The sequence below is a fragment of the Carcharodon carcharias genome, chromosome 1 (genome assembly GCF_017639515.1).
Source record: "Carcharodon carcharias isolate sCarCar2 chromosome 1, sCarCar2.pri, whole genome shotgun sequence".
NCBI classification, from domain to species: domain Eukaryota; kingdom Metazoa; phylum Chordata; class Chondrichthyes; order Lamniformes; family Lamnidae; genus Carcharodon; species Carcharodon carcharias.
Genome location: NC_054467.1, coordinates 180,519,575 through 180,537,190, shown reverse-complemented (window position 1 = coordinate 180,537,190; position 17,616 = coordinate 180,519,575). Strand labels below are relative to the sequence as shown.

The 17,616-nt window shown below is 42.2% G+C and overlaps 1 protein-coding gene across 1 annotated transcript in view; it reads right to left on the bottom strand.

Moving 5' to 3' along the window:
• Positions 1 to 15,512, bottom strand: part of LOC121278163 (ADP-ribosylation factor-like protein 15) — a 313,198-nt gene extending 297,686 nt beyond the window's left edge. The window contains exon 1 of the mRNA XM_041188317.1: positions 15,296 to 15,512. Within this exon, the coding sequence (XP_041044251.1) occupies positions 15,296 to 15,307 (12 nt within the window). The 5' untranslated portion in view covers positions 15,308 to 15,512. The remainder of the gene's footprint in view (positions 1 to 15,295) is intronic.
• Positions 15,513 to 17,616: the final 2,104 nt, after the last annotated feature.

The following is a 17,616-nucleotide window of genomic DNA, read 5'->3' as shown; positions in this document are numbered from 1 at the left end:
TATAGCTCTAGTGGGGGTGGGGAGAGCATAAAAGATTTAAAAATATTTAAAAATAATGGAAATAGGTGGGAAAAGAAAAATCTATATAATTTATTGGAAAAAAACAAAAGGAAGGGGGAAACAGAAAGGGGGTGGGGATGGAGGAGGGAGCTCAAGACCTAAAGTTGTTGAATTCAATATTCAGTCCGGAAGGCTGTAAAGTGCCTAGTCGGAAGATGAGGTGTTGTTCCTCCAGTTTGCGTTGGGCTTCACTGGAACAATGCAGCAAGCCAAGGACAAACATGTGGGCAAGAGAGCAGGGTGGAGTGTTAAAATGGCAAGCGACAGGGAGGTTTGGGTCATTCTTTAGGTCATTCTTCCGCAAGAATGACCCAAACCTCCCTGTCGCTTGCCATTTTAACACTCCACCCTGCTCTCTTGCCCACATGTTTGTCCTTGGCTTGCTGCATTGTTCCAGTGAAGCCCAACGCAAACTGGAGGAACAACACCTCATCTTCCGACTAGGCACTTTACAGCCTTCCGGACTGAATATTGAATTCAACAACTTTAGGTCTTGAGCTCCCTCCTCCATCCCCACCCCCTTTCTGTTTCCCCCTTCCTTTTGTTTTTTTCCAATAAATTATATAGATTTTTCTTTTCCCACCTATTTCCATTATTTTTAAATATTTTTAAATCTTTTATGCTCTCCCCACCCCCACTAGAGCTATACCTTGAGTGCCCTACCATCCATTCTTAATTAGCACATTCGTTTAGATAATATCACCAACTTTAACACCTATGTGTTCTTTTGTTGGTGACATCTTTTGATGATCTGCTTCTATCACTGCTTGTTTGTCCCTACAACCACACCAACCCCCTCCACTTCTCTCTCTCTCTCTCCACCTCCACCTCCCCCGCACGCACCACCCCCCCCCCCCCACCCCACACACACACACACCTTAAACCAGCTTATATTTCAACTCTTTCTTGGACTCGAACTCAAGTTCTGTCGAAGGGTCATGAGGACTCGAAACGTCAACTCTTTTCTTCTCCGCCGATGCTGCCAGACCTGCTGAGTTCTTCCAGGTAATTCTGTTTTTGTTTTGGATTTCCAGCATCCGCAGTTTTTTTGTTTTTAAGGCTATGTGAAAACTCTTCAACTTGGAAACCAAGCTTTAAACCCCACATCTTTTCCATTACTGATTATTTCCCCTTCTGGAACATGCCCATTTCTGTCACTACTTCAGTAGCTTCATTATCAAAATCTTGCACATGTTTTTGATTACCTTCAGACTGAAGTGTGGCCCTCCTTCATTCACAATTTTCAAACTCCAAACATAGGATATGGGCAACTTTCTGTTCATTTATCAATTCCATTCTTGCGGCCCTACGTTGGCTCCCTGTACTCCAGAATACTAATTTTAAAATGTAATCACAGAATTCCTTCATGGCTTTTTACAGACTCCCTTCCCCTCTCTCATCCTTCAGTCTTGTGACATAGCATTCTCTTATACCCACCTTTCTTCTGCCCATTATTGGTCATCTAAGTCCCAATCCTTGGAAATTCATCCTTAAAATGCCATTTCTCACTTTGTCTCCTGCTTTTAAGAACCTTTGCTGAACTCCTTTCTGCCCAAACCTAGTGCCTTTGGCCATCCCTGCTGTAGTCTATCGCCCTAAGTATTCTATTCCTTTTACTATTATTTTAAACTGCCTTGTACAATTTGTACAGCAGCTTTGTATCATTAGATGGTTTGAAGCAAATTATGTCACATCTATCTTGAGATTCAAAATGGGAGGGCACAAAATTTCAGTGTCCATTATGCAAGTATGTGGTATTTGTGATAGGCAATCCCAATCTAACACAACCAGGTGGCACTGCAGCAGCAATACATATATTTCAAGCAACAAAAAACAGTCTCAGTATTATACTAACTCCAAATTATTTCTCAGTAGGATATTTGAGTGATCAATTTAAGCACTATTTCCCTGCAGGAATATGTTAGATATACAAATGTTGTCTCCTGATTTCTCCCCTTCAGGCTAGCTTGATGCAAAAGTAAATCAATAAGTTACATCTCAATCCCAACATGGAAAACCAACACCGCTAACTGAAATAACTGAAGGTCGAGATGACATCTGCTAATCACAACATTACAGTACCAAGCTGAAAATTCAAAAAGACAAATGGAGCTTGAATCCTTACATATGGCCTACCGGAACTCTCCAGTGTCCATTAAGTATGCGAGTTGAACCCTTGTAAAACATGAAAAACAAGCCTTCAGATCACATACCAATACAAAATATGCAATTAAATGGAGAGTCCCACCATGCTAATAAATAACATGATCAGCTCAGCTGATTTTCTCAGATTCCACAACATTTAAAAGCCAAATAATAGGAACTGAAAGAGGAAAAAAAAGGAAAAGAAAAATGATGGTCTGTATATAATTATACTTTAGAGCATGGAAAGATTTTGCTGTTACTTACACCATATTTTACAAGGATACTAATAGGGATATGCATGGCTTATTTTCCAGAATTCCAGAGTCCCAATTCCACTTCCTGGCCTGTCTAACTTTCATAGAAACATAGAAAATAGGAGGAGTGGGCCATTTGGCCCTTCGAGCGTGCTCCACCATTCATTATGATCATGGCTGATCATCCAACTCAATAGCCTGCTCCTGCTTTCTCCCCATATCCTTTGATTCCTTTCGCCCCAAGAGCTATATCTAACTCCTTCTTGAAAACATACAATGTTTTGGCCTCAACTACTTTCTGTGGTAGCAAATTCCACAGGCTCACCATTCTCTGGGTGAAGAAATTTCTCATCTCCCTCCTAAATGGTCTACCCATATCCTCAGACTGTGACCCCTGGTTCAGGGCTCCCCCATCATCGGGAACATCCTTCCTGCATCTGCCCTGTCTAGTCCTGTTAGAATTTTATACGTTTCTATGAGATCCCCCCTCATTCTTCTGAACTTCAGTGAATATAATCCTAACTGACTCAATCTCTCCTCATATGTCAGTCCCACCATCCCAGGAATCAGTTGGGTAAACCTTCGCTGCCCTCCCTCTATAGCAAGAACATCCTTCCTCAGATAAGGAGACCAAAACTGCACAAAATATTCCAGGTGTAGACTCACCAAGGCCCTGTATAGTTGCAGCAAGACATCCCTGCTCCTGTACTCGAATCCTCTCGCTATGAAGGCCAACACACCATTTGTCTTCTCTACTGCCTGCATGCTTACCTTCAGTGACTGGTGTACGAGGACACCCAGGTCTAGTTGCACATTCCCCTCTCAATTTATAGCCATTCAGATAATAATCTACCTTCCCTGTTTTTGCTACCAAAGTGGATAACCTCACAGTTGGAAATATTATATTTAGTTCCAAAGAACCATAGAAAAGTTACAGCACAGATGGAGGCCATTCAGCCCATCTTGTCCATGTCAGCCTGAGGACACCTAGGTGCCCTTTCTAATCCCACCTTCCTGCACCTGGCCCATAGCCCTGCAGCTTACAGCACTCTAGTTGCAGGTCCAGGTACTTTTTAAAAGAGTTTAGAGTTTCTGCCTTTACCACCAACTTGGGCAGTGAATTCTAGACACCCACTACCCTCTGCATAAAAAAGTTCTTCCTCATGTCTCCCCTACACCTTCTGCCACTTATCTTGAATCTAGAATTCTCCACCAAGGGAAACAATTTTATCCTGTCCACTCTATCTATTCCCATCATAAATTTTGTACACCTCAATCAAGTCACCTCTCAGTCTTCTTTATTCTAAGGAAAATAACCCCAACCTATCCAATCTCTCCTCATAGCTACACTTTTCTAACCCTGGCAACATTCTTGTAAACCTCCTCTGCACTCTCTCCAGAGCTGTTACGTCCTTCCTGTAATGTGGTGACCAGAACTGCACACAACACTCCAGTTGTGGCCTCACGAATGTTTTATACAATTCCAACGTTATATCCTTACTTTTATATTCTATACCCCTGCCACTGAAGGAGAGCATTCCGTAAGCCTTCTTTAAAACCTTGTCTACTTGAACTGCTGCCTCAGGGACCTGTGTACTTGTACGCCAAGATCTCTCACTTCATCTACCCCTCATAGTATATTCCCATTTATTTGTAATCCCTGTAACTGTTTTGACCTCCCGAAATGTATGACCTCACAGTTCTCTATGTTAAAATCCATCTTCCACTTTACCGCCCACTCCACCAACCCATCTATATCATTTTGGAGATTATGGCTATCCTCTACACTATCCACTACTTGGCCAATCTTTATGTCATCTGCAAATTTCCCAATCATGTCCCCCACATTCACATCCAAATCGTTAATATATAACACAAACAGCAAGGGTCCCAACACCGAGCCCTGTGGAACACTACTTGAGACAACTTTCCATTCGCAAGGACATCCATCGACTGTTATCCTTCGTTTCCTGTTACAAAGCCAACTTTTTATCCAGTTTGCCACATTACCCTGAATCTCATGGGCTTTTACTTTCCTGACCAATCTGCCATGTGGGACCTTGTCAAATGCCTTGCTAAAATCCATGTACACAACATCCACTGTACTACCTTCATCAACCCTTCTTGTCATTTCCTCAAATAATTCAAATTTGTGAGGCAAGACCTTCCTTTAACAAATCAGTGTTGACCATCCCTGACTAGTCCATGCCTTTCCACATGACAGTTACTCCTATCTCTCAGGATTGATTCTACTAATTTGCTCACCACTGATGTAAGACTAACTGGACTATAATTGTTTGGCATTTCCTTTGATCCCTTCATAAACAATGGAACTACGTTTGCAATTCTCCAGTCCTCCAGTACCTCCCCTGTATCTGGTGAAGATTGGAAAATCACCCTCAGCGCATCTGCTATCTCCTCCTGACTTCCTTCAGCAGCCTCGGAAACAATCCATCTGGCCCTGGTGACTTATCAACTTTCAAGGATTTCAACCCTTTGAGTACTTCCTCTCTCTTTATGACTATCCCATCCAATATCTCACAGTGTTCCTCCTGGACTACTATATCTACATCCCCCCTTTCCTCTGTAAACACGGAGACAAAATATTCATTCAAAACCCTTCCCACAGCCTCTGCATCTACACACAAGTTTCCACTTCATCTCTGATAGGTCCCACTTTTTTCCTTAACTAACCTTTTAACATTAATGTATTGGTAAAACATCTTTGGGTTATCTTTAACTTTACCTGCTAATCTCTTTTCATGCCCTCTCTTTGATTTCCTTATTTACTTCATCCCTGCACTTCCTATATTCATCTAGGCTATCTGCAGTGCTTAGTTTTTTGTGCCTACGGTACGCTTCCCTCATCTAAATCATTAATATATATTGTGAATAACTGGGGTCCCAGCACTGATCCCTGCAGTACCCCACTAGTCACTGCCTGCCATTCAGAAAAAGACCCATTTATTCCTACTCTTTGTTTCCTGTCTGCCAACTAGTTTTCTATCCATCTCAATACACTAGCCCCAATCCCATGGGCTTTAACTTTACACGCTAATCTTTGTTAAAAGCCTTCTGAAAGTCCAAATAAACCACATCCACTGGCTCCCCCTCATCAACGCTACTAGCTACATCCTCAAAAAATTCCAGTAGATTTGTCAAGCATGATTTCCCTTTCGTAAATCCAGGCTGACTCTGTCCAATTCTGCCACTGTTTTCCAAGTGCTCAGCTTTTAAATCTTTTAAAATGGACTCTAGAATTTTCCCCACTACCGACGTCAGGCTGACTGGTCTATAATTCCCTGTTTTCTCTTTACCTCCCTTTTTAAATAGTGCGGTTACATTAACTACCCTCCAAACTGTAGGAACTGTTCCAGAGTCTATAGAATCTCGGAAGATGACCACCAATGCATCCATTATTTCTAGGGCCACTTCCTTAAGTACTCTGGGATGTAGTTTATCAGGCCCTGGGGATTTATCAGCCTTCAATCCCATCAATTTCCCCAATGCCATTTTGCTACAAGTACTGATTTCTTTCAGTTCCTCCCTCTCACTAAACCCTGTTCCCCAACATTTCTGGTATGTTATTTGTGTCCTCCTTTGTGAAGACAGAACCAAGTATGTATTTAGTTGGTTAGCCATTTTTTTGTTCCCTGTTATTAATTCCCCTGTTTCTGACTGTAAGGGATCTACATTTGTCTTCACCAATCTTTTTCTCTTCACATACCTATAGAAGCTTTTACAGTCAGTTTTTATGTTCCCCACAAGCTTACTCTCATACTCCATTTTCCCCTTCTTAATCAATCCTTTGGTCCTCCTTTGCTGAATTCTAAACTGCTCCCAATCCTCAGGTCTGTTGTCTTTTCTGGTCAATTTGTATGCCTCTTCCTTGGATCTAATACTATCTCTGATTTCCCTTGTAAGCCATGGTTTGGTCATCTTTCCTGTTTTACTTTTGCGGCAGACAGGAATAAACAATTGTTGCAGTTCACCCAGGCGCTTTTTGAATGTTTGCCATTGTCTATCCACCGTCATCCCTTTAAGTAACGTTTCTCAATCCATCATAGCCAACTCACGCCTCATACCATCATAGTTTCCTTTATTAAGATTCAGGACCCTAGTCTCAGAATCAACTACATCACTCTCCAAAACAAAAACAGAATTACCTGGAAAAACTCAGCAGGTCTGGCAGCATCGGCGGAGAAGAAAAGAGTTGACGTTTCGAGTCCTCATGACCCTTCGACAGAACTTGAGTTCGAGTCCAGGAAAGAGCTGAAATATAAGCTGGTTTAAGGTGTGTGTGTGGGGGGCGGAGAGATAGAGAGACAGAGAGGTGGAGGGGGTTGGTGTGGTTGTAGGGACAAACAAGCAGTGATAGAAGCAGATCATCAAAAGATGTCAACGACAATAGTACAATAGAACACATAGGTGTTAAAGTTAAAGTTGGTGATATTATCTAAACGAATGTGCTAATTAAGAATGGATGGTAGGGCACTCAAGGTATAGCTCTAGTGGGTTTTTTTTTTTAAATAATGGAAATAGGTGGGAAAAGGAAAATCTTTATAATTTATTGGAAAAAAAAAAGAAGGGGGAAACAGAAAGGAGGTGGGGATGGGGGAGGGAGCTCACGACCTAAAGTTGTTGAATTCAATATTCAGTCCGGAAGGCTGTAAAGTCCCTAGTCGGAAGATGAGGTGTTGTTCCTCCAGTTTGCGTTGGGCTTCACTGGAACAATGCAGCAAGCCAAGGACAGACATGTGGGCAAGAGAGCAGGGTGGAGTGTTAAAATGGCAAGCGACAGGGAGGTTTGGGTCATTCTTGCGGACAGACCGCAGGTGTTCTGCAAAGCGGTCGCCCAGCTTACGTTTGGTCTCTCCAATGTAGAGGAGACCACATTGGGAGCAACGAATGCAGTAGACTAAGTTGGGGGAAATGCAAGTGAAATGCTACTTCACTTGAAAGGAGTGTTTGGGTCCTTGGACGGTGAGGAGAGAGGAAGTGAAGGGGCAGGTGTTGCATCTTTTGCGTGGGCATGGGGTTGTGCCATAGGAGGGGGTTGAGGAGTAGGGGGTGATGGAGGAGTGGACCAGGGTGTCCCGGAGGGAGCGATCCCTACGGAATCACTCCCCATCTTGATGAAGAATTCTATCATATTATGGTTAATCATCCCCAAGGGGCCTTGCACAACTAGATTGCCAATTATTCCTTTCTAATTACACAATACCCAGTCTAGGATGGTCTGTTCTCCAGTTGTTTCCTCAAAGTATTGGTCCAGAAAACCATCCAGGAATTCCTTCTCTGCAGTCTTGCTACTAATTTGATTTGCCCAATCTACATGCAGATTAAAGTCACCCATGATTACAGATGTTCCTTTATTTCATGCATCTCTAATTTCCTGTTTAATGCCATTCCCAACATCACCACTGCAGTGTGGAGACCTATATACAACCCCCACTAATGATTTTTGCCCCTTGGTATTTCTCAGCTCTACCCATACAGATTCCACATTGTTAGAGCTAATATCTTTCCTCACTATTGCGTTAATTTCCCCCTTAACCAGCAATGCAACTCCACCACCTTTTCCTTTTTGTCTGTCCTTCCTAAATACTGAATACCCCTGGATGTTCAGTTCCCATCCCTGGTCACCCTGTAGCAGTGTCTCCGTAATCCCAACTATATCAGGCCTGTTTACATCTATTTGTGCAGTTAATTCATCCACTTTATTGCAAATACTCCTCATGTTAAGGCACAAAGCCTTAAGGCTTGTCTTTTTAACATTACTTGTCCCTTTCCAAACATTTTTCACTGAGGCCCTGTTTGATTCTGGCCCTTGATTTCTCTGCCTATCACTTTTCTTATTCCCCTTTCTGTCTTTTGTTCTTGTCCTTGATCTCTCCCTCCTCAGACTCCTTGCATAGGTTCCCATCCCACTGCCATTTTAGTTTAAACCCTCCCCAAACACTCTCACAAATGTTCCCCCTGGGACATCAACCCCTGTCCTGCCCAGGTGTAACCTGTCCAGTTTGTAACAGTCCCACTTCCCCCAGAACCAGTCCCAATGTCCCAGGAAACCCTCCCCCTCACACCATCTCTTTAGCCACATATTCAGCCAATATATCCTGCTATTTCTACTCTGACTAGCAAGTGGCACTGGTAGTAATCCTGAGATCACTACCTTTGAGGTCCTACTTTTCAACTTATTTTCTAACTCCATGTATTCTGCTTTTAGGATCTCATCCCTTTTTTCGAAGCTCGTGTGAAAGGCAACCTAAGTTAGGAAGTAGAATAATAAGAAATTAAACTGGAAATGTTAGATTCAACTGTTGGAGTTGGGAAAAACTAGATGCGTTAATGAGTCTAACATTTCTGTTCATTTAAATTAGGGACAATATGAATAATCCGGGCTCACCAATGGGGGTAGGAAGCTGTGGAATACAGAAAATAATAAAAATTGGTGTAGTGTGGGTTGTGATATTAAGCGAAAGGTGAGCATTACTATGGACGTATCCAATGAGCTGAAGGCACTGGAAGCCATCATTTGGCTTAGTGCATCTGCGCTGGCTGAAAAAGAACTTTCCAACTTACTGTCACTTTCCAACTCTTGGTCTGTGGTCATGTAGGTCAAGGCACTTCAAATGCATATCCAAGCATTTTAACCGTGATGTGGGTTTCTGCCTCTACCACCCTTTGGAGTTCCAGATGTCCACTCTGGAGGAAAAAAACTCAACTCTCCACTAAATCTTTTATCAATTTCTTTAAATCACTTCTTAATGATTCTAGGCCCCTCAGCAAGTGCGGACCAATTGTGGAATTACACAATTTCAGTCCAGACGTGATGCCAGATACATAGACCACACACCCCAGTGATTAGGTGATCGAATCAAACAATATGTTCCCTCGGTTGTTCATAAATGACAGATTACAGTCCATGCTCAACCAACCTGTGTTTGCAAAACCCAAAACAAAATGTCTGTTAGATGTGATTCTGCAATTGGGCATCACTTGCTGAACAATCTTGAGTGTGCTAATAGCTACACTAACAATCAATTTAAGATATACCATGTTGTGAGCTCAACTGATTATTTACACTTGCTAGAAGTGTCCATAATTCATACACAAGGAGCAATACTTTGCAAACAAAAGTAATCTGTTAAGTCTTACACCTTCTTTGAATTACCTGGGAGTTTTGTGATCTGATAGCTCCACACTGCTTTCTCCATGGCAATACCTTGTCTAAATCAGTCGACTTACCAACCAATCAACACCCTTTTCTCCTGCAGTATAAATTGTGATCATTTGAAATTTGACATCCAGAAATGCTTCAGCAACATGTCTCTCTTTTCAACAGTATTTAACTTCTATACTACCAAGAAACATGTCCCCTGGTACTTTCAGAAATGTAATCAAATTTTAAAAATGAATCCAAAGCTAAAGAAGAAGAGGGACTGAAAACTTGGCCAAAGAGGTAGGTTTTAAGGAAGGTCTTAGAGAGAGGGAGGAGGAGAATTTTGGGGAGAGAATCCTTGCTTATTGGGTCTAGACTTCCAGAAGATGCAGCAGCCAAATGGTTGAGCAGTGAAATTAGAGGAAATGCTCAGGAAGCCAGAGTTGAATTATAGGGTTGAAATCACAAAAGGGATTTAGACATAAAAATGAGAATTTTAAATCAGAGATCATGGAAAAGTGGTGGCCAGTGAGCAAAGGGATAATGGAAGAGAGGGACTTACTTCTGGATTATACAGCCAGCAGCTATTTGAAGAGTTGAAATTTACAGACTGAGAAAGATGGGAGGTAGTACAGCAAGTAATGGGAATAGTCAAGTCTGAAAGTGACAAAACCATTGACAAGAGCTTCAGCTTTTGGAAGTAGTCAACCTCGGTACCAAATGGGATAGCAGATCAAAGTTCAGCTCAGGATCATTGAGGATATCAAGGTTGCAAACAGTCCAGTTTAACCCAAGACGACACAACCAACTTATATTTATGCAGTGCCTTTAACATAGTAAAAAAAAGCCCAAGGCACTTCTAAAGAATGTAGAGACAAAATCTGGCGGAGTCAAGGTAATGCCAGAGGGAGGCACAGGTCCAGTGGAGTAGAATGTTGGTGGCTTTGGTCTACCCAACATTTAACTGAGAGAAATTGCAACTCATTCAGGACTGGATGTTGGAGAACCTCTCCAGAGTTAGGTATCATTAGCGTACACGTGAAACCTAACCCCATGTCTTTGGATGACATCACAGGAAGCAGCACGTGGAAGAGGAAGGGGCCAAGTATAAATCCTCAACAGATCGAAGAGGTAGCAGTGTAGATAGCCAATTGTGGTGCTACTTTGGCTACAATTAGATAGGTAAAATGACACCATATTAGACCAGTCGCACTGAGATGGATGACGGAGGAGATGAGTCGAGGATGATGTGCAGTTGACCTTGTTTAAATCTGTAGAAGGGTCAAGAAAGATGGGATGTTATCATGGTGCACTAATTCTCCCTTTGATTAGAGCCATTTCAGTGCTGTTGAGGGGCAGAGAACTGATTAGAGAGATTCAGCCACAGAGCTGCGGAAAAGACGGGTACCTATTTGGTAGATGACAACACATTCATGTACAAGTAGAAAGACAGATGGGAGATAAGCCTATAGTTTGCAAGGACAGAAGAGTCAACAGCAGGTTTTTTAAAATCAGAAGCAGGCCGACACTGGCGCGAACAGTACATGAGCGGAGCAAGTACAGTTACAATGTCAGCTCTTCTTTATTAATCTTTTCAATACTGGTGGCTTCTTGCATTAGGTGTCTTAGAGCAGTACCTTGGTTGAAAAAGTAATTGGGCAGATGAAAAACAACAAAGCCTCTGGCACAGATGGAACCCCTACTAAAATTCTGAAACATGGCAGAGGAATACTCCTGGCATGGCTGCACAACGTCATATCCTTCATCTGGGAAGAGTGCATGCCAGGGATCTCAGCGACACTGTGATCTTGACTATATTCAGCAAGGGAGATAAGTCTGACTGTGCTAACTACACAAGAGTCTCCCTGCTGTCTGGAAGATCACTGCAAGGATCCTCAACTATTTCCTGCCAGTAGCCAAGGAGGAACTCCTTCCAGAGCCACAGTGCGGTTTTTGCCTAAAGAGACACACAAGGGACATGGTCTTCACTACACAGCAAATTCAACAGAAAATTCAAGGAACAGGAAGAGCACCAGCCATTGTACATGGCCTTTATCAACCTCACAAAAACCTTTGACTCTGACAACCACAAAGGCTTATGGAGTTTCCTCTACAAACTTGGTTGCCCTCAGAAATTTGTCACCATCCTCCCCCTACTCCACAATGACATGCAAGCCCTGAGCTTCAACGGAACTACCATAGATCCTATCTCAATGAAGAGTGGAGTTAAACAAAGCTTTGTCACTGCACCAATTCCCTTTTCCATTTTTCTCGCTACAATAACGTATCTCACCTTCAGAAAACTACCCACAGGCGTGGAAATAATCTGCAGAACAGATGGGAAACAGTTCAACCTATGTCATCTTCAATCCAAAACAAAAATCATACCAATCTCAGCCATTGAACTCAGTATGCAGATGACGTTGCATGCGCACTCTCTCGGAAGCTGGAGCTTCAGGTCACTGTCGACTCATCTGAAGCATATGAGGAAATGGGCCTTTCATTAACACCCTAAAATTAAGATCCTCTTCCAACCAGCTCCCACAATACAACACCTCCCCCTGCATCGATTAAGATCAGTGGTGAGATTTTGGAAAACATGGATCGTTTCCTGCATCTTGGGAGCTTCCTTTGAACCAAGTCAGACATAGACAACAAAATTCATCACCTCCTCTAATGTGCCTGCTCAGCCTGAGGAAAAGTATTTGAGGACTAGGATCACAAACCTGGACTAAGGTCATGTTTACCACGCAGCAGTGATCCCCTGTGCTTCTATACGTTTCATGGACTTGGACAACCTCCCTCAGACAACTCAAAGCACTGGAGAAGTACTACCAGCAGTGCTTTCACAAGGTTTTCCAAATCCAGTGGCAAGAAAGAAGGTCTAACAGCAGCATCCTCTCCCAAACCAACTTGCTCAGCATCAATGCACTAATCAGTCAAAATTCGATCTGCTGGGCAGGACATGACATTCATATCTTGAAGAGATGCACATGACATTCATATGCCTGACAACATACTCCCAAAGCAACTGGTCTACTTAGAACTCAGTTGCAGCAGCAGGCTTCCCAGAGGACAGCTGAAATGCTGTAGGAATGTCCACAAAGCATCCCTGAAAAGGTCAAACACCCTCACCAACTCATGGGAGTCCCTGACTTGTGTTTGACCAAAATCGAGAAGGTTCATTCAGGAAGGCACTGGACAGAGGAGCTTTTTCAGGAACATACAGGGGTGAAGTTGAGGCATCAGAGAGCATGCACAAACCTCCAAACACCTCATCTACCCGTCCCTTCAAGCACCACCTGCCCCACATGTGACAGATGCAGTATGCAGATCGCACATTGGACTTATCAGCCACTCAGAGCTCATTGAACTGGAGTGGAAGCAAGTCATCCTCAACCCCAAGGGACTGCCTAAAAGAGTCTTTTCAATCTTGGTGGCTTCTCGTATAAGTGCCACACCTTGGTTTTTCTTTTTTTTAAAAAAAATGAAGTGGTATCTCAGGCCAATCCAAAGGTGCATAATTTAGGAAAACATTGTACCAGCTATACTTCAGGCTGGATGAACTGAAATGGCATCTTCCAAATAAATGAGACAGTCCCGATGTCAGTGAAGATCCTAAAATGGCATGTCCTCACGAAAGAGTAAACAAAACATTCTCCTACTAGGAGAGAGTTTACAAAACACATTAGATGCAAAGAGTACTTTGCTTTTCTCCAAGGTTTTCCTGCTTTTGTTTTCCTATAAGAAATATCAAAATGGCTGCATATGTAGTAAGTTAGAAAATTTTCCAAAATCAGGCAAATTCTAGAGAGGATTTCAAGACTGGCTGTCAGAAACTAAAAGTTGACATTTTATTCACAGGCTTTGGTAATTTCTTTCCACCTGTATCTTTGCAACATTTAATTTTGCCCTTCACAATTCCTGCTTGATATTCAAGAAACCTTGCTACTTGCCCACAAATTGAAATCACCGGTGACTGAAATCCCCAGAATGGTATCTTCACAGAATCACACAGTGCAGAAGGGGGCCTTCGGCCCATCGAGTCTGCACCGACACATGAGAAACAAAAAGATAAAAACAAAAAACTGCTGATGCTGGAAATCCAAAACAAAGAATAAAAAATATCTGGAAAAACTCAGCAGGTCTGGCAGCATCGGCGGAGAAGAGTACAGTTGACGTTTCGAGTCCTCATGACACGAGAAATACCTGACCTACCCTCCTAACCCCATTCACCAGCACTTGGCCCATAGCCTTGAATGTTATAATGAGCCAAGTGCTCATCCGGGTACTTTTTAAAGGATGTGAGGCAACCCGCCTCCACCACCCTCCCAGGCAGTGCATTCTAGACTGTCACCACCCTCTGGGTAAAAAAGTTTTTCCTCACATCCCTCCGAAACCTCACCTTGAACTTATGTCCCCTCATGACTGACCCTTTAACTAAGGGGAACAGCTGCTCCCTATCCACCCTGTCCATGCCCTTCAATCTTGTACACCTCGATCAGGTCGCCCCTCAGTCTTCTCTGCTCCAATGAAAACAACCCAATTCTATCCAACTTCTCTTCATAACTTAAAATGCTTCATCCCAGGCAACATCCTGGTGAATCTCCTCTGCACCCTCTCTTGGTTAATGTTAATGTACGATTTAACTTTTGCTAACAAGGGATCATAGTCCTATGACCTACAATGATTTTACTTAAAGGCTGAATAACTGAAAGTCATTAAGATCCTGCTTCAGAAAACAATTCTTTCATCCTGAAAAACAAATACAAAACAATTACAGGAGAAATACCACCCTTCTGTTCCTTTTCACATTTTAGCTTAAAGCAATAAATTTGAAAGACTTATTGTGCAAGGATCCTGCTTACTCATTTTCTTTAAATCTCTATTGTTCAACACAACATAGCCAAACAATAAACTGCACTTAACCCCATGTCAGACTTACAAAGCAATGAGACTTTCAGAAATGTTTAGAGATCAACAGAGCTTGTACATTTTCGACTATATATTAGCTACATCATGCAAATCATAAAAGATAAGCCAAGTAAAAAGTGAGGTTCTTTAAAGGTTTTGTGCCTGCAAGAACAGAAACAAATTTTAAGCTCCACTTAAGTGTTCAGGGCCTTTTGGGGAAAAATAGAATTGTAGGAGTAGGCCAGTACGATCGTACACAAAACAATGCTGTCACGTTTTTATAAAGGCAGAGATTGGAGGTATCGAGAACAGAGCACTGTAGTTGTAAATTCGAAACGTGAAGCGTTTTGTTGCCACTTTCGAGTATAAATAGGTTAAGGTCATCAATATTTACGCTTAAGGTAGCAATTCACTCCACTCGGGCATGACTTACTGCACTAAAACTGTGGTTTTCAACAATATTCAGCCGAGTTCAGACCCAAATCATTAGGAAGCCCGTTACAATAAAACCAGCAAAATACTGCCGCAATTAAAATTCCTAATGAGATGGTAAATGAGACTAATGACTGAAATTAACCTGTCACAGCAAGTGCATTCTCATTCATTCATTCCCGTCACTCAACTTGGTACAGGTTACAACAGCTATATAAATCAGATAATTTTTACATGTGCAGCAAATAAAGCAAACCAAAAGTAAAGACCGATTGCAGACTAACATGGCACTCATCCAAAAGGAAACAGGAACATACAAACGTACCAGATAATCCATTTACTCAAAAGAGGGCCTCAGCTTCAAAGTCCAAAATACTTTTGTCTTCTTTGTGTGTATATTTTGTATATTAATTATGCTATAAGCACAGCATGTCTCACATTCCCCGATTTAACTGAGGCAGAAGATCAAATAAGCAGCCCGTCTCCCACTCCACATGTATACAGACAGCACTTATTTCCTCGACTGTACTTTATCCCCTAGTGGGTGAAATGTTAAAATTAACCCCCTAAAAACCACTCCCTTATTACGTAAAGCAGTCATCTGATCGCAGACGTAAGCCTGTTTTTTTTTCAATAAACCCGGAAGTTTGGTTTGAAGCCAGCATTGGGTTAGTGAGGCTCACGTGGTCAGGGACTGGAAAGTCGCAGAGACCGCAATTCGGCGAGCAGCTCTGCCCAAGAGGAGCAGTGCAAATACTGTCAGTAGAAACTGCCGATAAAGAGGATAATATGAATGATATGTCTGTTCCTGTGGACAGTGATGTGTGTTTTCGGTGCGATAATGTTTGATATAACTTGTTAGATGTTAGTCCTGCTGAGAATTTAGCCATAGGATTAACACTGCATTTATATCCTTTAGTCTCAAAGGAATAATTGATTTGTCTCTTACTGAGTCTGTTTAAATCTTTACTGGACACCAACAAAAATGATGTAGCACAGAAACGGGCTTTTCAGTGCAATTCGTTAAACTCTCCAAAGCTATCTTAAAGTGACCTTGGAGTGGGTCTAAGCCTTGGTTGACCTGGAGGAGCAAAAGAATTCTTCTCCGCCGATGCTGCCAGACCTGCTGAGTTTTTCCAGGTAATTCTGTTTTTGTAAAAGAAACAAGCGATTTGTCCCCTGAGCTCTGTATTTCTCCTTGTGAGCCACCGATTCTAATCTCCTGAACGTTCCTATACAATTTGATCCTTCTGTTCAAGCAATCCCTCTCTCTTAGAAAGAACGTATGGTCAGGTTGTCAAAATGGGTGAGAAAGTGGTGAAACCTAGTGTTCAGCTGATGGTCGGCACGAACCAAATCAATCCAAATGGCTTCTGTACCCACATAACAACTAGCTCCCAAATTTATGTGTCTCTTAGCTAATGTGCCAAATTAGGTTGAAGAGGACGTCCATCACAGGCTGTTGCAAATGTGGAACACTACAGAATCAAAACACTTGCATATATGATCATCTTTGAGAATAAAGATCTGATTGTACTGACACTGTGTGCAGAGAATTCTTCCAAAGGTTTGTGATCACAAGGTGGAAAACTGGGACATTTGTGACTGAAGGATTTAGGGCACTATAGATGAAAACTTATTTGCACTGACTGAAAAAAGGTGCTGTTTGTTTTAAGACGTGTAGTTTAATTAGTCTCATGAAGAGATTCAGAGTCTTTTAGAGTTTAACCACAAGTGTTTATTAACTACTAGCAACTATATACATAACAGTCTTAAGGTCTAAGCTAGGAGCTGTCTCCATGCTTGCCTCTACACACATCTCTGTCTAGTCCAAGGCTGTCCTCTAGACTTGGGTCATGTGTTCCTTTACATCACAGTGTAGAAGATACTGTACCCAGTCCCACATTAACCCTTTATATGCCAGGCGCTCATACTACACTGTTAATGCAGTGGACATATTGCATCATTAAGAGAATGTGTCCTGTATTAGTTCACCTAATAGTTCTCTCAGCTTGGCATTAGGTTATTTTTGCAGCCTTTTGTTGAGCCTGGGGCCTTCTGCCACAAGGAAAGATGATGCCTCATAAAAGGGCAAAATTGTGCTTCATGTACCATACCACCATGATCTTCGAAACCTTAGCCAGGTTATATTGTAAGATCTAGCTAGATACCCGAAACACACAACGTTGTGTTATGATTATTTCGGTGGATTTCAGCACAACATTATAACTGTATTGAACTGCTGTCGGAGGATGATGTCATCAGATGTTATTCCAAAAATAGCCATGATTACAAACACTACCTGAGGCTTGCCTTTGTTTTCCCCTGCCCTAGCCCTAAACTCACATCTGGCTCTAGTTTCTCCCCTATCTCCCTTCAGGCCATCTCTGAGCTCATCTTGGTCTGTAAGATCAATCTCCTACTTCCTTGCCCCTATTCCCATTAAACTGCTGACTCCCCAACTTTCCTTCCTGATCCTCTCCAAGATGAGCTTCTGACTGATTATCTTCACCATCACCAATACTGCCAATTTCCACCTACATGGCATCACCTGACTCCACCAAATAGCAAGCTGAATAGTTCTCTTTCCAGGCACTGTCCCTCTCTCCTTCACAACTGCCACTATCATGTCTCTCAAAGTCAACC